Source organism: Punica granatum, chromosome 1 (assembly GCF_007655135.1).
Source record: "Punica granatum isolate Tunisia-2019 chromosome 1, ASM765513v2, whole genome shotgun sequence".
NCBI classification, from domain to species: Eukaryota; Viridiplantae; Streptophyta; class Magnoliopsida; order Myrtales; family Lythraceae; genus Punica; species Punica granatum.
The window spans coordinates 48,878,378-48,899,669 of NC_045127.1; the positions used below are offsets into that span (position 1 = coordinate 48,878,378).

The 21,292-nt window shown below is 37.7% G+C and overlaps 2 protein-coding genes across 2 annotated transcripts; both read left to right on the forward strand.

Annotated features, from left to right (window-relative positions):
- The first annotated feature begins 8,510 nt into the window (after positions 1–8,510).
- LOC116188959 (5-amino-6-(5-phospho-D-ribitylamino)uracil phosphatase, chloroplastic) lies at positions 8,511–10,664 on the forward strand. The gene has a single exon (XM_031518414.1). The coding sequence runs from the start codon at positions 9,275–9,277 to the stop codon at positions 10,427–10,429; it is 1,155 nt and encodes a 384-aa protein (XP_031374274.1). The 5' UTR covers positions 8,511–9,274; the 3' UTR covers positions 10,430–10,664.
- Positions 10,665–13,927: 3,263 nt separating this feature from the next.
- On the forward strand, positions 13,928–20,258 carry LOC116187795 (glutamate--cysteine ligase, chloroplastic). The gene is made up of 16 exons (XM_031516738.1): positions 13,928–14,098; positions 14,912–15,269; positions 15,515–15,665; positions 15,791–15,898; positions 16,187–16,279; positions 16,513–16,596; positions 16,711–16,779; positions 16,893–16,963; positions 17,047–17,115; positions 17,805–17,898; positions 18,042–18,131; positions 18,220–18,300; positions 18,757–18,849; positions 19,296–19,376; positions 19,452–19,521; positions 19,884–20,258. The coding sequence occupies exons 2-16, from the start codon at positions 14,935–14,937 to the stop codon at positions 19,970–19,972; spliced, it is 1,578 nt and encodes a 525-aa protein (XP_031372598.1). The 5' UTR covers positions 13,928–14,098; positions 14,912–14,934; the 3' UTR covers positions 19,973–20,258.
- The last annotated feature ends 1,034 nt before the right edge of the window (positions 20,259–21,292 follow it).

Genomic DNA, 21,292 nt, shown 5'->3' on the forward strand with positions numbered 1-21,292 from the left:
TAACTAGAAGAATAATTAGAAATTATGGGAGAAAGGTGCAATAAATCATGAAGGCTCATAGAGAAAAGAAAAAAAAATTAGAGACTAGGCCACGTTAACTAATCAATTCAAATAAGGAAAAATTGGATTTATGAGGAATTGTTTTTGGCATGTAAGTTCATTGATTATAATATATAGAAGTTGAGGTGCAAGATGCGGTTGTACCATGCAAGGCCAATCGTAAAATTCGCAACTCCATGTAAGTAGACCTTTTATTTTCAGTTATATGAATTGTTATTGTATTTTATTTATACAATATTCAAGGAACTTTTCTATTTGTCCATATTAATTATATGCATTTATATATAATTATGAGTTTTATTGAAAAATTAAAAGTTTTTTTTGATAATTTCGTAGATTCCTCGAGATGCGAGATATCTTTTCAAGTTTAATGCACTAAATATTCTATAAATAGATGATATATTCCATTTCGCATGCACAATCTTTCTAATAATTTTTTCCAACCCCTTTATGTCATAAACGATTTCTCTCTATAGGTATTACAATTCGCATTACTGTAACACTGCAGTAAGTATTTGTTGTTATAATTTACTTTTTTTATCTCATTCACTATTTATATTGACATATCTACTCTACATAGATTTTTTTTTTGTATTTATTATATTTATAGTATATGTGCTGAAATATTATCGCGAACGCGCATATATTAACTTGTATGGAATTAAATCTGGGCTTTAATTTACTGTGTAAGAGCAATGATTACACCTGGGCTTTCATTTAATGTGTAAGATCAATGATTACATATATATAATTCAGCCAAAAAGTTAATTACATATATACATACATATATATATATATATATATATATATATATAGTGATTGTAATATTCCTTAATCGGGGCCTAAACATTTTGGGGGCCCAAGACGGTGGCTTTACTAGCATTACCGTAGGGCCAACACTGGTCCATATTATACAAAGCTTATTATAATCCCTTTATTAATGCAAAAAAATTCATTAGCTTATTATGAGTAACATCATAGTTCTCTTTCTTTTCCATTTTATTAATAAAGTTTCCCTTCATCATGTGTTTAACATAAGATCATGCCATATAACTTGTCATGCAGCAACAGTCCAATAGAACTCATGAGGACTAGCCTGCCATGAAGGCAACTACCCCGTGCTTAACCCCCCTAGCTAAAGTAGTGGAAAGTCTTAGTCAGATACCATGAAACGTAATATATTCTGCTGATGATTCCATCCTCCCTAGAGCCACTTTCTTTGCTTGGTCATCGAAGGCAGAACTCATTATGGGCTTGGCCTTTAGTGTTCCAAATGGTCTAATGGAACGACATATTCTTTCGCATAAAGTTACTAATAAGGAGATGTGACATGCCTGTGATTGAACCGAGGCTCAAACACGCCTAGTGTTTGTCACAACAGGTGAGATCGGGGGAGAAGCTAGTTTCTTGGGCAAATGGAGTTTGAACTTCACCGCAAAAATAATGTCATATATCAACTTGTTGGGAACTAGGGCCAGTTAGGGCCGTTCATGGTGCGGTTCGGTTTGAAAAACAAACCGAACTATGTCGAACTGGAAACGAACCATTTGAAGGCCTTCGAGACCAAATAGAACCGGTTCTTTTGGTTCGGTTGACTAGATAACCGCTTTCACAAATTATTCTTCTATTCGCTTTCAACCCAAATACAAGCCCACCGCCCCCACACCCAGATCCTGCTCCACTCCCTTCCACTGCTTAGTGCTCCCATCTTCCTCGTCTCCCCCTTCTCTATATCCCTTTGCAACAGTAGTCATAAATACACGACTTGCAAAGCCAGAGTCTCCTATCCTTCCCTTCCTTCCACTCGCCCAATAATATCAGTAGACAAAGAGAGAGAAAGAGAGAGCGGTGGAGAGAGAAAACGGACGAGGATTACTGCAAAAGTCTCGTGTTGTCACCTCTCGCAACTGTCATGTCGCCGGTGAAGGGTAGGGTTGAACGTGAGCCTGCTGAGGTCGTTGGAAGCTTTCAATCAATTATGGCTAGGGTTTGGATTGTCCAACCTCTTGGTTTCGTCGTCTCTCATGGAGGTCTAGAACCTTTAGCACCTGTCAATCGCTAACATCAGGTTGTCAGTGAGCTTCATTCAGGGGATTAGGTTAGGGCCGTGTTGATGACTCAACGAGCTCTTCGATTCTTTAGTTCTGAGAGTCAGAGAAAGAGTCTAAGTGAGAATCTGAGTGTGTCATGCGTGTTACTGAAGAAAGAGACAAAGGAAAATGATGATAATTTGTGTGTGATTTTTTTACCTACACGGTTTGGTTCGATTAATCAAAGCTAATGGGCTTGGAGCTACAAGCAAGGAATTGAACCGTTCATGCCAAGGAAAACTGAATTGAAAGAGAATTGATTCTAGTGATACGATTCTAAACGGGTCAGTTCGGTTCGATTTTCTGGTTCTTTTGAACAGCCCTAGGGCCAGTTGTTATATGCCTTAGTCGAAGCAGATTTTCACAGCATGGGACCGTTGTTATTAAATTCTCTTGATTTTGATTCTTAGAATCTTACATATTAAGAAACTATGTTATTTTTTAATGGGCAGTATTGAAAAGATGATGTTATAAAACCTTTTCCAATATAAGTAATATAGATATATATCTATATATTCCTCTTCATTTTTCACATTTTGAGTCTTAAAAAAAAACTCATGTTTTAAAAATTTTATTATATTGTGTAAAAGATCGAACAATGTTTTATACCACCTATTTTGTGTGAGCAATTACTTAAAATCAATTTCTCATACATGCAAAAAAAAAAACTAATGAAAATTCTATAGGTATAATGCAGCACATGCTTTTTAAATATATATATATATATGCTGTACATTTTCCAATTGATAACAAACATTTGATAAGGATTAAAAGAGAGTTTCAATCAAAGATTAATCCCTCCCATATAACTATTTTATACTTAATTTCTCTCTCTTGTTGAGCCAAAGATGTGCTACTTTTTAGTTTTTTTTATTCGATGGATCGATAGGGGCCAAATCCAATGTATAAATAATTTGTTTTATATAATATATATTTTAATATGTATAAATAACAATAATCAGTGTGAAGTTAGTAAAATTAGTAGTTAATAAAAGATAATATCTGTTCAAATTTCAAAAGTCAAACAGAACTTATCAAAAAGATTAAAAAAAAAAGCACGCCTACCGAAAAAAAAAAAGAAAAAGAAACTCAGCATTTAAGAAGAAAGTTTCGAAATAGTTTCAGAATGTGTATTTCTTCAATATGGCTGGTTTAAAATCGTAAAAAGCTATGAGGTTGCTTAGAAAAAGAGGGGGAAGAAGAAACAGATGTCTCTCGTTACACAAATCTTTTCCGAAAGATCGGGCCAACTTTTCTTACTGCTGGTTGATTTTTGGTTAGTTCAGTTGACATCGAGAAGTTGGGAAGCTTATTGCTTGTGTTATTGGAATCATGAACACAAATATTGCCGTGGCTTCTTGCAGACAAAATTGCATGATCATTAGAGACTTCATAGAAACTACATGTGACAGTTGGTCCGAAGCTTTGTAACCACTGTTTAATTTATTTCCTAACAAAAGAATTTATCTTTCTCAACAAGCGGATATGTAATCCCTTATGTCACACTATTTTTAAGGTGGTCAATAATTTTCAATGGTAGACAATAATCGGATTTAATATATCTTCCATCTCAATTTTGAACATCAACGTCCTCCCTGATGTTCACATTGAGCGAATACTGACATGCCTTTCTGTGCAATTTATGTTTGTAGCGTTTGAGGGGAACAAGCCCAACTAATCCAGATCCAAATCGGGTCCATCAACTATAGGGTGCGGCTCATTCAATACTAGATTTTGTCCATTCAGCATATGCAAGACTCAAATCCGAAATTTTAAAATTTTATTTAAAGGGATCAAACGTCGAATTAACTAAATCAACCCATTGCTAAGTGAAAACTAAATATAAAGAGAGTTTTTAATTGGGTGTGTTTGGATTTTGAATATTTTTTAACTCAACTCGACCTATTTTCAATTCAATAACACAATTATTACTTAATCAATACTTTATCTCAATTATTCATTACTTTTTCACACTTTTTCTCATAATTCAATAACACAATCATTACTTAATTATTATTTTATCTTAACTATTCATTATATTTTCGTACTTTTTCTAATAATTCAACAATATAATTATTACAAATCAATTAAAACCAAAACTCAACTCAACTCAAAATCCAAACACATTCTAATTTGCCTGCTACCAATGCCATAATTGGTATCTAGCGGCCTTTGAAGCGTCCAGCTATCTCAGCCGGTGGGCTGCTGGCACCCGATTACCTCTATAACTATGTCATACCAGCCCATTATGCGGTTAGTTTTTCTTTTCATTAATTTCCATAAATAAACGGAAACAAATAATCCAGAAACATAATACGAACGAATAGAAATAAAAGAAGGTGTGTACGGATTATATGTTAAAATGCTAATAATGATGAGTAAAGGACGAAGTTAAAATCAACCATGCATGTCATTATATATCTTTCGGCATTTCTAAGCAGAAGAAAACCCATAAGTTGAGCCAGTTGGACGACCACAGTCAGACATATTAATTAGATTTTGTGACATGTTAATGTAAATCTGACAATTAAAAAAAACACCAACTGGTTGTGAACAAATCCAAGTCGATTTATCACTCGGTTCGTGCTCGGAGATGGGCAGCTATCATTTGTAAATAAGCATTTCCAAACAAGTGCATTCAAGTCCCAAAAACTTATCGTATCAGTAATATAATGTGAAAATTCTTTTTTTTTCCCCTTTACCTTACCTATATAGGAGGTGAAAATGTTTAGGAGCAAAATTATTGAAAGAAAATACAACGGAACTAAAAATAAGTATAAACAGTTTACGTTATTATTTATAGAATTTCAAAAACCGAGATCGCAGACTTCCAGTAGAAGTGTAGTATCATAAATTCAATCGTAAACGTTTTATCATAAAAAAAGGTCAAATTTTTGGTGTTGCGTTCGGGCGAGCAATCGGACTACTAATTTGTCCGACCGGTGCTAATTTTATCATTCGTAAATAAGCATTTCCAAACAAGTGCATTCAAGTCCCAAAAAATTATCGTATCAGTAATATAATGCGAAATTCTTTTTTTTTTTTATTTTTAACCTGACCTATATAAGAGGTGGCAATGTTTAGGAGCAAAATTATTGAGAGAAAATAAAACGGACTATTTTTTCAGGTTACGAAGTGCAGGTAAAGGCCCAGGTCAAAACTGTTTTGCATGGTCATTTTCTTCTGAATGCTAGTGCATGCTAAAGGGCATAGGAACAAACGACCCACTGAAATTTTCATATCTCAAAAATTGAACCCAAAAAGAGACCATTTAGTCGGCCCGGCCCATCCTCTCCCCCATTTCCCTTGAGATAAATAAATGTCCTGAAACCAATATGAATTCATTGAGTCAATGTTAATTGAGAAAAATATATGTTGTAAAAGTTTTATCTTTTAATGAATCAATTCGATTAGTTGAATCCCGTTTGATTTTCAAATATCAAAATGTTCATCGAGGGAAAAAAAAGTATAATTTTTTTCCCTTTTTATTTATGATTTTGCATCATCAGCGTCGGTTTGACGGCATCACTAGCGAGATAGCAGTTTGTACTATACTGAAACAACTTTGAAATATTTTGTACCATCAAGTAACAAAAAAAACTTTTTATATCATATTGAAATATTTGTAAAATTTTTTGAACCACCAGTATAATTTTTTTTTTAATGGTTGTTATATATTTGAACACGTGATCATTTAAATTTATGATATATACTTTTCTAGCAGCTTTCTAACCGCCCATGAATGCTCTTTGAATTTTGACTGAGAAGTATACCGATTTTTCTGATAACTATTTAGCGCAATAACTGACAGGTCTTTCATTTGATTAGTAGGAACTTTTAATGATAGTACTTAGATATTGTGCTTCATGTTCTATCTAATTTAGCGTTTGAAACAGTCTATATATTTCAACATTTTTCATGAATTTTCATTACAAGCATCTCGACGCGAATTAAACCCGAATCGAGTCCGAAACACGTTAGTCGGCGTGGAGATGATATTTTTCCCTCGCGTGATGGATTTGCGAGTTCCCGAATTGGACACGTAACGGGGTTACGGGAGTGTTTGGGTGTGTCCAAATATGGATGATTGCCGATGAATCTCCATCCGACATGGCCTTCCCTCGTTCATGGGATTTGCTTCGTAGAAAGAGAAGAATCTCGAGCTTCCTTCTCCCTTCTCGCGGATACCGACAACAGGAAGAATCCCGGCGCAAGCCATTGAAACTCCGGCGGGCCCCACTCCTGTCTGGACTTATTCATGTCCTTACTCTGACATGAACGGTTATCTACTCGTTGAATTCGTCGCACCGGTCGGACAAATTAGCAGTCCGATCGCTCGCCCGAACGCAACACCAAAAATTTGAACTTTTTTTTTTTAATGATAAAACGTTTACGATTGAATTTATGATACTACACTTCTACTGGGAGTCTGCGATCTCGGTTTTTGAAATTCTATAAATAATAACGTAAACCGTTTACACTTATTTTTAGATCATATTGCATACAAGACATAGTTATTGAATTTGAAATTTGAGATGTTGTCTCTTGTATTTGAAGTTATAATAGGGTCGGCGTTCGGGTTCATGAACTATAGTAAAGCGGCGGGCACAGTGTGCGTGCAGCGTCGACCTCTTACCGCGACCGGTAGCTAACTTTGGACGCAATCAATGACTTTTACTTTTGTGTGCTGGGGGGCTTTGGCTTAAATTGGGCCCGGCAATACGGAAATTTGGGGCGGTTTTCGAGTTTTCAACGAAAAATAAAAAAAAAAATGGAAAATATGTTTTTCTGCATAAAGAATACGTTTTGGTTTTTGCTTAATCATAAATCAAATATTAAAAATATGCTTGATGTGTCGAAAATCCGAGAACAGTACAAAAATGTGGATTGGAGAAAGTCAGCCATTTTCCAAGGAGAGATCTTCCACATGGTCAGAGTGGCTTATTAGAGCAGAAAAATGATTGAGTTGATTAAGATGGAGAAATCGGAATGGAACATTTTCTTTGAATCTAAGAAACTGTTAATCCGATAAAAAAGATTAAATTAAAATTTTGGAGAGATATCTGTCATTTATGATGAATAAAATCGAATTGAGCAAAAAAAAAGGGTACCCGTGAAATAGAATTTACAATATTTCTATGAAATGCGCCATTCTTACAATAGTAACTTCAATACGCCCTAATCGTGCTAAACAATAGTAATTTCAATATGCCCTAATCGCGCTAAACAATACAATTCGTTCGTTGGAGCCTAGTCAGTGGTCCAACCAAGCCTCATCATCGGTGTGTGAGCCTAAATATGGCCTCGCTGCGGCACACCTTTTTTGGATCTAGGTCTTTAAGGAATCGAGGTGGCTCGCACCTCCAACCGCCTCCTGATCTCTGTCGATGTCTATGATTAGTCCATTGTCTTCAGTGAACTTTGCCATTTGCTGGGATGACTCCTCGTGAGCCTCCTAGCCGTCAACTTTGATATTTTGACAAATTTTTTCAACTCTAACATGACAATAGTAGTTTTTATTATTTTGCGATTATTTTATGAAATATTCATATTGTTCCATCTCGCTGTTAAGTTTGCAAAATCGATAAAATTGATACAAAACAATAGTCTCGCATTAGTAAATATTCAAAATAACGTATCTCCATGACAACTATGTAAACATTGATATATCCCTTTTCATAATTATCACATTTTTGGCATTTTACACGATTAACAGAACAATAACGATAATTGATAAAAAAAAAACCCAGAAAAAATAAGGGATTATGAATTGAGTTTTTCTAGAATTTCTTTTCACGTTCAAACAAATAAAAATCCAGTATACTTTTGCCTTTTTTCCCCTTTCTGTTTATTTGCCGAGACTTTGTTGTTAACTGTTGCATGGGATAATAAAATCTAAAAACAATAAATATATATTTCAATAATAACAATAATAAATATTTATTAATTATTGCTATTGTAATTATTGTGGGTTACAAAAAGAATATATCAATGTTCAAGTAAAAATGTGTTGATATAAAAATGATATTGAGTGTCTGCAATTTATAACTCAAAAGGAATTTGAATTTGAGAATTGAAAAACCGAATTTTGGACAAGAAATGAACATAACGTTTCGTAACGAATTTAAGTTTGATTTAAATTGATTTAATTTAATTTGAGAATATGAAAATAAAAATAATTTAGAAAAGTATGTGAGAAAATTTAAAGAAAAAAAGTAAAAATATAATTTGTTTGATTTCTTTCCTTTTATTTATCGAGGTTTTGTTTTTTTATTTCTTGTCCTAAATTCGGATTTTTTTTTTGCACCAAACACAAAGCCCCGGTTGAATTATAAACCACAAATAATAATAAATCTTTCTCCCCCCTCTCCTCTGCGATCCCAAAATTGGGAAACGTTCATTCATCCATCCTCCATTCTTCCTTCTCAAAGAATCTTCCTCCTCCCTTCTCTCTCCACCCTCTCTCTCTCTCTCTCTCTCTCTCTCTCTCTACCATCGACCGACCGTCTGCTGGTTGCTGTCCTCCCAGGTTCTTCTTCTTCGCCTACCTGCCCCTCCTCTTCTACTTTGTATGTACATATAACAGCTATACGTATAGTATCACGAGCTTGGTCCCGTAATTATCTAGTTTTCTGCGTCTGCGAAGGGGTTTCAGTGCGTAATTCGCTCGATTGAAGGCCCAACGGGACGCTTAATCCTCTGGAATTTGAAGGGTTGTCGGTGTAAATACTGTGTCGGTTGACTTCTCCTCTGTCGTCTTTAGTAAGTTCCTAGGTGCCGTGTTCTGGGTTCGTGAATTAGCGGTTGAGCTTGTGAATTGTGATTATTAAGGTTATCTGATTGTAAAGTGGGGTTTATTACTATTCGGGAGGCCTTGTTATCCTCGAACTCTTAGCGGTGATCGAGGATAGTTCATTGCGGAAACATTGATGTCTGCTGGATTATCTTCTGATATAGGGATTTGGTGAATTAGGATTCTGAGGGATATTGCAATTAGTACTGAATCTCTCGTTGTTAGGGTTTAAAGGTGTAGACTTTGTCGTAGTTTGTCTTCGATCCTGCAAGAACAGAGCATCTGTTGCTGTATCTGGTGAACTGGGTTGAGGTTGTTTCGTGAAGTCAGAATGGTTCAGTCGATTACGACCACTTCTCTCCTTGGGTGTGGGCCTCTGTGCAGGGTACTTCCTACTAAAGATGTCTCACTCCGAAGGAAGTGCCGTGTAACTTGCCTCATCCCAGTGCAAGAATTCACCGGACGGAGGCTGATGATTGCTTCACCTCCTCCTGTGCTGAGATTGAGGGCGAATGTGTCCTCAGTTTCACCGATTAAGGCCCTCGCGATGGAGCTGACCAAGGAGGCATACTCGTTCAAGGAAGAGGAGAGGATCCCACGGGGTTTGAACTACCACGTGGAAACGGATGTTGATAGGAAGCCTGGGTTATGGCCCCCGCCCAACCGAGCTGACAATCCCTCCTTGCACAACCCTCTGCTGCGGCAAGAAAGGATGGGGTGTGGGTGGTTAGGAGCAATACTTGAGTGGGAAGGAGTCATTATTGAGGACAATCCTGAACTTGAGAAGCAAGCTTGGCTTGCTCTCTCTCAAGAGGAGGGGAAGTCCCCTCCTCCTGCCTTTGTCCTTCGAAGAATTGAGGGGATGAAGAATGAGCAGGCCATCTCTGAGGTCCTCTGCTGGTCACGGGACCCAACGGAGACGAGGAGGTTAGCTTCAAGGAAAGAGGAGATCCACCAAGCATTGCAGGGTGGAATCTACAGGCTCCGAGATGGGTCACGGGAGTTTGTAAACGTGCTGATGCACTACAAAATCCCGATGGCTTTGGTCTCTCCGAGCTCAAGAAAGTCACTCGAGAATGCAATCGGGGCCACTGGGATCGAAGGCTGCTTCACTGCGATAGTGGCTGCGGAAGATGTACACAGGGGAAGGCCCGATCCTGAGATGTACATATACGCGGCGCAGCTCCTGAAGTTTATACCTGAGAGGTGCATCGTGTTTGGGAACTCAAATCAGACAGTCGAGGCTGCCCATGACGCGAGGATGAAGTGTGTGGCTGTGGCAAGCAAGCACCCTGTGTATGAGCTGGGGGCTGCTGATCTGGTGGTTAGGCAATTGGATGAGCTCTCAATTGTTGATCTGAAGAACCTGGCCGATATCGAATCAGCGGAGTTTGGGTCAGGGGAGCCAGAGGTTGAGATGGAGTTGGAAGAAGACGAAGACCCAGGTATGAGGTCCATGGCAGCGGTCGATGATGGGTTCTGGTAGTTTGAAGAAGATGTTGTACAGAAGTTAATGTAGTATATCATATGTATGGATGCAATGTGGTTTCCTTTCAATTCTTGGTCACAGCAAATGATGTATCCACCTTGTTATGGCAAAGGTGGAACAATGAAAAACATTACAAAAGAAAAAGAAAAAGAAACAAGGCTGTCTGCATTGGACTGCCTTAATTGTTACGATGTACCTAATCTTCTGTAATATGTGACATAGCTTTTCATAATCGGTTCGTCTCTCGGCAGCGGCTTCTCTGATGACACTGCTATCCCTACGCTGTGCAGTGGGGGTGTGTGATATGAGAAGTGAATGTTTTCTTCCTCAACAGACAATCTGATCCGGTGTCCATGGAAGAGTATTGGTTGTAATCCTTGAATGAACCATGTTCTCTTTGCTATGGTGGAGGTGAAAAATAAGGTTTCTACTTTCTTGTATGGTTGCTACGTGTTGGTTGGTCTTGGTTCAATGTGCTCCTGCATATTCGACTTCGAAGTGAATGCGAGCTGAGGAGCTCCCTCGCATGTTTAGGAATACGAGTTGGTGTGCTGAAGACTGAAATCAGACTCCTAACTTTATTACTCCATCCTTATTCACATGGTCACATGATGAGCGGCATGCGACCAAATTCCAATTTGCATGTCGACTGCAATACACGAGTGGCCTGAACAGCTCGAGGGTAACCTTGCGAAGCTCGTGAAGTAATTCGGCCACCCGAACAGCGATGTCTTAGCTTCAATAGACATTATTAAGAATCAGTACTTTCATGCATTCGTGGTCACCTCTTCCTGCAAAATGGAAACGAAGAAAAAGACGTGGACTGTGGACTATCTAATTATGATGGGCTTGAAGAAAGCCCATATGCGGATGTCAAACTTCACAAACCTTGCATTCCAAGAAAGGTCAAGAGTTGGGCCCTTCAAGGCCGATCAAATTTGCTTCAATCAATCGAGCTTTTAACTTGTCAAGATCAACGAGGATCTGGTTGGCTCATATGGTAAAAGACTATGCAACATTAAAGTTTTGTCGAACTTCATAATTAAATAAACAAATGAATGAATAAACTAATAATTAGGAAAGGCAGAGGATACAAACTTTGATGTTGGCGGTGGTTGGTGAAATGACATCATGACCCGTGGGCGTGGCATCTGTTCTATCCACTGGGACACGAAGCGGGGCGGCCGCAGCCGGGCACTGTGCTGCTCACGAGTTGAGCAATTTGATTTTGGGCATTATCCAACCGTCTATAACTGAATGTATTCTTGCCTCCAAATATATCTCCACTTGCATCGAACATTTGGTCACAGAGAACTTGAATTTGAGAACATTCGGGCGCCATTATTGACTTAATCGCTAGTACTGTATCTATGTAGGTCGTGGTTTCCATCTAGCCTGGCTTATGTATTTCGGATGACGTGCTGCACTCGTTCGTATCAGATGATCGCCTTTTTCGAACATTGTGGACCGGTCTAATCGATCCCGATTGGATGCACTAATCCTTCAGAAGCCACCATCAAATATTACTTTCTAAGAAATTGCAATCGAATTAATTAATTTATTTTATATCCATTATGGATGTGTCATGTAAGATTCGAGTTGAGTTCCAGGATTTTACGGAACATTTGTTTAGACTTTATATTTTGTAATGGATCAAGGAATTGACTCACGTTGACTATAGAGTGCATCATCACATACGTCAGCCACAGCCAGTAACTCCCAGCAAATCTATACCATCAAGGAAAATCTAAAAATTATATAAATGGATCATTAAGTTAGAGATATAATTTTTAATTTCTCGAAAGATTCATACTACATATGCTTCAGTTTATATAAAAATTATCAAGTAAAAGATATAATTATAAATTTAAAAGGATAACTATCCACCCTTACCTTTTTTCTTTTTCTTGGGTCTTTTTCAGTTTTCTTTCTCCTTCTCCTTCCTCCTCCTTGAGTCCAACGGGAATCACCTTTTTTTTTCCCCCAAAACAAAGAACTTAATATTAAAATATTTTAGAACAAATTCCGAAAAAAAGCACGTACTTTGCCTTCAATTCTGTTTATAGCCAAAGTGATTTTTGTAAACAAAGTACCAACTTTGAAATTTACTTAGAATCTAACCAAATTTTATGTAAAATTTTCTGTTAATTCACGCTACGATTCACTATACAATTGGATGAATTGGTCTCATTTATTTTCCATTAATTTTAAAAATTATAAAAAGAATAAAAGGTTGAAAAAAATTAAAATCATAGGGAAAAAAAAGAAGAATATTGAAGGTATCCGATCGGGCCATGCCCTAGCGAACTTGTCTAGTAGCTGCAACACCATCTACTGGCATATCCTAGTACAAGCAACCACGTATCACTCACTTCATGAATCTAGGGATTTTGTCCAAGGGGAGCAAAATTTAGAAGAACTTCATATCATATAGTCAAAGGAGGCAAAATACGATAATTTTATTATAAAAGTCATAAACTCAACAAAATCTAATGAAAAATTTGAAAAATTTCTCGAGTCAAGGCGCCCCTTAAATCCATCCCTGGCGTCACTACTCCTCATTAATATACGTTTCTTTTTTCTAATGTTTAAACTAATGAAAGGAAAGACAATGGGAGTAGGCTGCTTTATACACCGTCGTCTGTAGCTCGCCGCTTGAAACCCAAACTCCGGACCCAAAACAGAGAAACCCCATTCCTAATTCTCTCTCTCTCTCTCTCTCTCCCACCTCATCTCGAATTCATGGACTCATTCATCGTACTTCAGCAGATCTCTGTCACCGGCGAGTGTTCGTCCTTGCAGATTCTTTCTCTTTGGGTCATTATTGTTCTCACGTTGCTTCCTTGATCAATCTGATTGCCTCTTTTTTGTCTTTTACTTGGAAAAGTCACTTCTAATATTGCGATACCATTTAGAGTTTTCTTTCCTCAAAAATCTAGTTGTTGGGTCTTATTTAGTGATGCAAGACGCTAACTCGAGATAAAAAATAATGAATTCTATTCGCACCGGTGGGCCTTAGGTGCCATTTAATTGGCTTTATTTTGGTCGGGTATGAACAACATAAGACCACCATTGCTATTTTTGTTTTGTTTTTGGTATTCTCTTAATTAGCAAAGAATTGAATGTGGAATACAAAATAAGTACGAGAATCTAATCATGCCATTAGAAATTATAAAAAATGTCTGCCAGATACCAAATCTTCTGTATGTATTATTAAAATGGCCTGGTTGATTCATCGATTAATTAATTCCCTTGACAAAAGCAAGTCACTGCCTCATAAGGACGGATCAAAATTTAAAGACGGCACTGCAGATCATCAAGTGCGGGGTGGCCCACCGGCGCATGTGCTCTCTCTCTGAGCCCTCCGTGATGACGTGGCTTCTCTGTGACGGGGACCCCACGGAAAGAGAAAAGCGGTGACCGCACCTTAATTTAACTCCCCGCCTCCCAGTTTCTATCGGCAGCCTCGAAATTTGGGAAAACTTAATTCAAAAATAAAAAGAAAAGGCAAGAATCTTATTTATAAGGTGCCATTTTTGAGCAACCGAGCAGGAACTGATTCTTCTTCCGAGCAAGTTCCTCTCTCTCTCTCTCTCTCTCGCTCGCTCAGGCCTTCTCAAATCTCTGTCAAACCCTAGGGGATTGGAATTCGCCCGGGGAGATAAGGTGAATTCTGAATCCATGAAGCGATCCTTTTCTGTAATATAATCTGCTTCCGAGTTCAAACAATCGAAGCTTGCCGCATGATATCAGTTCTGTTGATTGCTCGCTTGAATGCAGCTGCATGATTCGTTTCCGTTGCTGATTTCTCATGAATTGGGTTGAGTTTCGCCTTGTGAATGCTGTGTCGATCTTTTTTGGTAACTCGGGTTTTCCGTAGAGAGCAGAGACTCTCATGAGAATGAAATGATGTGGGTTCGGATAGAATTTTCGGAATGGCTCTGAAGGGAGGAGGACAGAATCGATAAATTGTTTCGGAAGAACGATTAAACTGACCTGAAAGTGCACTTGCTGTTTGGAAATGCACGTTTTTGATATAGAAAGGTAGTCATGCTTGAGGGCAGTAGCCTCTTGGTTTGATTCTAAAAACCTTTTCGTTACATATAAAGTATGGTGAGGATAGCAAAACATTGAATTTTCGAATTTGATGTTTAAAATCAAATGTCTTCCTTGTTGCTTGTATATGTGCGCCATGTTCCGCACCTGGAAGTTGGCCTGTAGAAGAATGCTACATATCATTTTTGGTTGAAAAAATCAATGAGGCATGCGCTTCGAGGTACCCCCGTTTGTGATTGTATGCAAGGACCGTTGTTGTTGTCGATGGGAAAATCCTAAATGAATATTGACGTTGTCGAAGTAGTTTGTTTTGATCTTTAGGTGGCTGTAATCAATTTAATATCCTATGTCTTTAGGGCTGATAGACATGCATAATGTATAATGTTGAATGATTCACTTTCCTTTATGTTAATGTATAATTAGGCTTCAAGAACAGGGAATCATCCATGGCACTGATTTCTCATGCAAGTCCATCATCCCATGTCTGCGATGAGATAGCGAAGTTTAGATCAGATTACAGTATGAACTTTGGCGTGCCAAAGCATGGGGAGATGGCCAAAATGAGGCTAGATTTTCTTAATTTTGCTTCCTCCTCAAGTCCTGCAAAGACTCTGCTGTCTCTGCATGCTGGAAATGCATCACTTGGCTGTAAGAGGGGAAGTCGATTAATATTTGCTGCCAGCCCTCCTACAGAGGATGTGGTAGTAGCTGCAGAACCCTTGACCAAGGAGGACTTGATAGGATATCTTGCCTCGGGATGCAAGCCGAAAGAAAAATGGAGGTATTGTTTGCTATTCACAAGTCACTTATACTCAATCTATTTGTTTCTTGCTTCCTCATTGATTAGCTGTACATACCCATGCGATCTATCTGGTCAAGGATGTTTTTGCCATCATCCAAAAGATTGAAAGAACGGGGGAGTGGGGACGGGGGATGGTTCCTTGTCTTTTCTTAAGTGATTCTTGGTTTCCAAAGACACCACTGCTCACACCTCCGACTCAACATGTGATTGTTTCTATTTTGCAGAATAGGAACAGAGCATGAGAAGTTTGGTTTTGAGATTGAGACATTACGTCCTATGAAATATGATCAGATAGCTGAGTTGCTCAATGGAATAGCTGAGAGGTTTGATTGGGAAAAAGTAATGGAAGGTGATAGCATCATCGGACTTAAACAGGTATTATAGGTTATTGTTACTATTATTATTATATTCAGGGTTAAGATTTTCTACTTGAGGGTATCTGTTCTCTTGCCAAAGGTTCTGTTTTATTTAGCTAATCCCAGAGTTCTATTGTTGGCCAGGGAAAGCAAAGTATCTCTCTTGAGCCTGGTGGTCAGTTTGAGCTGAGTGGGGCACCTCTTGAAACTCTTCATCAAACTTGCGCTGAAGTTAATTCACACCTTTATCAGGTCAATGAAATGAGTAGGCTGTGCTCTCTTGGACAAATGATTGTAGGGTCCAGTTAGTGTGCATCTCCTCATGTTGGAAATGCTATAAGGGTTTTGTATTCAATCAAATACTTGTTTAATCCCTTTAGGCTGCACCAAATATTACTATTCTATCGCTACCGCTACTTTCCATAGTTATGATTTTTGATATTTGTTCAATCGCTTTGGGTTGCTGGTTTAGATGCAATTTATTTTATTGTACAGCCTATCTCTTAGCAGTAGGAATTTTGTTTTCTTCATTTGATATAGGTAAAGGCAGTTGCAGAAGAGATGGGGATTGGTTTCTTAGGAATTGGATTTCAACCAAAGTGGGGGCTGAAAGAAATACCAATAATGCCTAAGGTATGGATGGAACATATTCTATTTTTCATGATTAGGTGATACTAAACTGATTCTGTATGTAAGATACATGAAATCTAACTAGAGGAAAGTAACTTCAGATGAATTATCTGTCAGCATCATTATCGACTAATCACCTTTTTGGTAATGTGTTATCTTTGGCCCTTTTTTAATCCTGTTTTGGCATTAGCATTTATCCCTTCTATCAGTAGCATATGACAAAGCATTTGGCTCAGGGAAGATATGAGATCATGAGGAATTACATGCCTAAAGTTGGTTCTCTTGGACTGGATATGATGTTCCGGACATGCACGGTTCAGGTGAGATAGCTTCTTGATTGTGTAGGCCGCTCATTCAAGTAGAGTTTAATTTTGGTTACTTTTCTTATTGGATTAGATGGTTCTTCTTCTGCTAAAGCATCAATCTCTCTGTAGGTTAATCTGGACTTCAGTTCTGAAGCTGACATGATTAGGAAATTTCGTGCTGGTCTTGCTTTGCAGCCTGTGAGATGCTTACAAGCCTCTTGTTTCTCTTTCATGAACTTTAGCCAATTTCTTTACCCAAAAAATGAACTTTGTTCAGTATATTGTCTCTGATCACTGAAGCAAATAAACAGATAGCAACAGCTCTATTTGCAAATTCACCTTTCACGGAAGGAAAGCCAAATGGTTATCTCAGTATGCGGAGGTCAGAAAGAGCTTCCATGTACTAATACCTTCTTTAATTATTGATTGTTGGTTCAGGGTTTTGAATCTGCCCTTCTTTTACAGCCATATCTGGACGGATACTGATAATAATCGCACTGGCATGCTTCCATTTGTCTTTGACGAGTCTTTTGGGTAAGTGTTTTAAGTAGCCCCCTATCAGTTTTTCTGTACTTGGATTGGATTCATGAAGAAAGAGATGCATGACAATCTTTGTCCTGTTTGCATGTGTAAAAAGACACCATATTCGTGGAGATGAATGCATTACCATCATCTCAAGCACACAAATAGTCAATACTTATTTTAGCACTAAATAATAAAAAGAAATTATTTTAAGATTGAATAGGCGGAACGTTTAGTGAATACTAGATCATGCACCATGTTACACAGAAGATATATAGTTTTAATGGGTAAGTAATTTAAAAATAAAATGTAAAATGGGCAAAGTATTTGTAGGTTGAAATCAGGAGAAGAAAGGAGACGGTGGGTAGTTGGTTGGTCATATTTACTATTATGTCCATAATCTATGGTCTTTAATTAACAAAAATTCATATCAATTATGGCGATGGAAACTGAAAGTGAGATGAAAGGGGGTCTTCGGGTATTAATATAGTAAATATATCAAATGAATAGAAAGAAAGTATTGAAATAGAGAAGATAAGAAGAATGAAGAACTGAGACTACTTGTGCATATGCAGTGCACTTACAGTTTTTTTTGAAAAACTGCTCTTTCATCAGAAGACCTGATTTTCTTTCTTTCTGCTTTTTCAAGATGTCTCCTACATGGGATTTTTAGTTTTTTGTTAATTTTGTTTTTTTTTCAGATTTGAGCAATATGTTGATTATGCTCTGGACGTCCCAATGTACTTTGTGTATCGGGAGAAGAAGTATGTAGACTGCAGTGGGATGTCATTTCGGGTTTTCACCTATCCTTTATCGTCTAGTAATTCAATGCATTCTTCTTTTTCTGTCCCTTAACAATTTTTATTCTGATGTTTTACTTATCATCTGTTTGGACCTGTCTACTAAGATTCAAATATAAATTCATCATTGTGCTGCAGGATTTCATGGCCGGGAAACTTCCCTCAATTCCAGGTGAATTGCCGACCCTCAATGATTGGGAGAATCATCTGACAACAATATTTCCTGAGGTTATGACGCGAATTTATTATTTTCCACCTCGTTCTCTCTTCTTCTAGTGTTATTGCATGCTGAATATCATGTATACATCTCTTTCAGGTAAGACTAAAAAGGTACTTGGAGATGAGAGGCGCTGATGGAGGGCCTTGGAGGAGGTTATGTGCCCTGCCTGCATTTTGGGTCAGCACTCTCTATTTGTCTACCTATGTGCATTGAAATTTTAATACATATTTCACAGTGATCATTTTTTATTTGTCATTGGCTCATGTTGCCATCTAGTCTATAAGCAGACATGATTGACGTGAAGATTTCACCAGGATATCTATTTGTAACCCTTGGACTTATTGTTCGTGATGTTATTGATGCCAATTGCCAGAACCTTGCTGCAAATGAACTTCCTCTTAAGAGTACTCTGGACATAACCCATAGTTCATATTTGCTGGATTATGTTTTTGTTACCTTGTGTGATTCCTAAATGCTAGCTTTCTTACAAATTTTCACTCCTTATGGCCCTCAACACGATGAATGTTTAGCTTCCATTGCTTACTTTCAGCAGTAGTTAACATGATGAATGTCTAGCTTCTGCTACTGCTTACTTTCCAGCAGTACTAAGCCAAATATTCTTTCTGATGTCAGGTAGGTCTCCTGTATGATGAAGTTTCGCTGCAGAATGTCTTGGACATGACAGCAGATTGGACTCCTCAAGAAAGACAGATGTTGAGAAATAAGGTAATTGAAGATCCTCTCCTACATATTTTTCCGTAAGTTTCCTTTCTAAAATGGACACTGCATTTATTATGCAAGGAAGGATGTATGTATTTGCTCAGTCATGCTTTGCTTTCTAGAAATCTGGTATGCAATCTGAAAATCTGGAATGAAAACTGGGTTCACTGGCGGCTTAATATACTTAAGTTTGCATGGTGCATATAACACCAAAATGAGACTTGGCCTTCATCATATTGGCATAACTATTATATAGTTACATTTTCTTGCTAAATGGAAGGTAAATTTTTTTGGGGTGCCAATAGCACATAAGTGGGTCTTTGACTTTGGGTGTGTAATTATCACAATCACATTCCCTTGCCAAATAGAAGGCCATACTTGTGGATTTTGTATAGATTTTCATTTCTTAAAGCATAAGGATGGTCATGTAAATTCAATATCAATGTCAATAGGTACCAAAGACTGGTTTGAAGACACCATTCCGGGATGGGTATGTGAGGCATCTTGCTGAAGATGTCATCAAGTTAGCAAAGGTATAGGAGCTATATTATATTCAGTCAGTAGTTGTTACCTATGAAATTTTTAATGCATACATACTGTTTCTACAGGATGGCTTGGACAGAAGAGGGTTCAAGGAGACAGGGTTCCTGAATGCAGTGGCTGACGTCGTTAGAACCGGTAGGGAGAAATGGAAGTGAATAGATTGGAGATAGTTCCATCTTTGTACGAGTCTCATTCTGAGTCATAAAGCCTATCTACCTTTATTCCAAAAAAAAAATAATATATATATATATATATGTATATATATTTTCTATCTCTGCACTTTACATATGTTAAAAACAACAATCTTCAGGTGTTTTGTTTGCATCATGTCATGTTATTCTTAAGTGCATAGAAACTGATACCATACTCAATTTGATTTGGGACAAACTGCTTGTAACGGGTCAACTTGCTTCTAGTAGCTGATAATGATCGATTCCATGCATAATCAGATGCAATTAGTTTACCCTATTGATTATTTGTCACTGTGTGTGTCTCAGGTGTGACCCCGGCGGAGAAGCTCTTGGAGATGTACAATGGGAAGTGGGGCCAATCTGTGGGTCCTGTTTTCCAGGAGCTACTATACTGAAGGTTCTTAGACTGTTAACACTTCGAGTTTCATCTTCTACCACAGCCTCTGCATTATGCCATCTAGTGGCTCGTTTTCAGTTTATGGTATCACGAAATAAAGCTTGTGATGTAAAAAATCCCTTGGCATGAAGATTCTCGCGTAACCTCCATTGATCAAACCTTCTTCCCATGTTATATACAGTCTGCTCGAACTCGCAAATGATTTGGTTTCTTGAATGTGAAAAGTCTCCCTAGACATCCATATCATAAAGCATTGATCACCTCGGATCTTTATTTGTGATGAATTGGGTCAAAGTGCTCGATGTTTGATGTCTCATCGGTTGGTACCGACTTCTTTCTATGTGGCATTCTGCATCTGTACATGTATCCTTCAAAAGATTGAGATTTTTATTAACCTACAAAAGGTTTTGTATCGAAACCTAGAATCCCGGATTATTTATTACTTCCCACGGGGCTCTGATTTATCTTCCCAATGGGTTACCGGTGCGAATTTGAGCGCAATGAGGTGAGGGTGGGTGGTAGATGTTACAGGGGACTTACCAAACACCTCACTCTGTGATTGATCTCAGCTATGCATTGGTCCTTCAACATATGGTATGATAAAATTGAAATTGATTGTACGACAAGAAAATCAGTGACATCTCACCTTTCTGACTATTTTACCGACCAGCGAATTATTAGTTAATTCCATTGGATCACGGACTGATAAATATTCTCTGGAGTCTCAGGGGATAGGGTCTAAATCTTGTCCGATTAGCCACCGGTACGGTATTTACGTTTTAGAATGCAAGTTCTTATCATACCGGTGTTATGTACTGCCATCGTATTCTTCTCGTGTATTTATGCCAATGATTCAAGATAGAGAGGGGAGAGCAATCCCATTCCCTTGCTTGTTGCACAATACTTTGACAATAATAAACACGTTTTACCCTTACTTATAGAGATGGGGGAAGTGATTTGTCTTTGACCGGTAAATCTCCTATGCCACTCTTCCCATTGATTGAAAGGAACAAGCCTTTGGATTGGATACGAGTTCAACCAGTTTAATGCACTATGATTGGAACAAGCCTTTCTATATTTTTAGTATTTTTCTGTATTTTTTTTTAAAATTTTCTGTATTTTTATTGGACTTTTTTAGATTTTATGTCCTTTTAAATGACGTGGCGCACTATGATTGGTTCTACGTAACAAAAGTGACACATAGGATGCGACATGTCAGTAAAATGTTAACGGCGTTGGGGCAATTGACGGAATGTACTACATTGAAACGGTTTTAAAACTTTTTGTACCAACAAGTTACAAAAATAAATATTTTGGA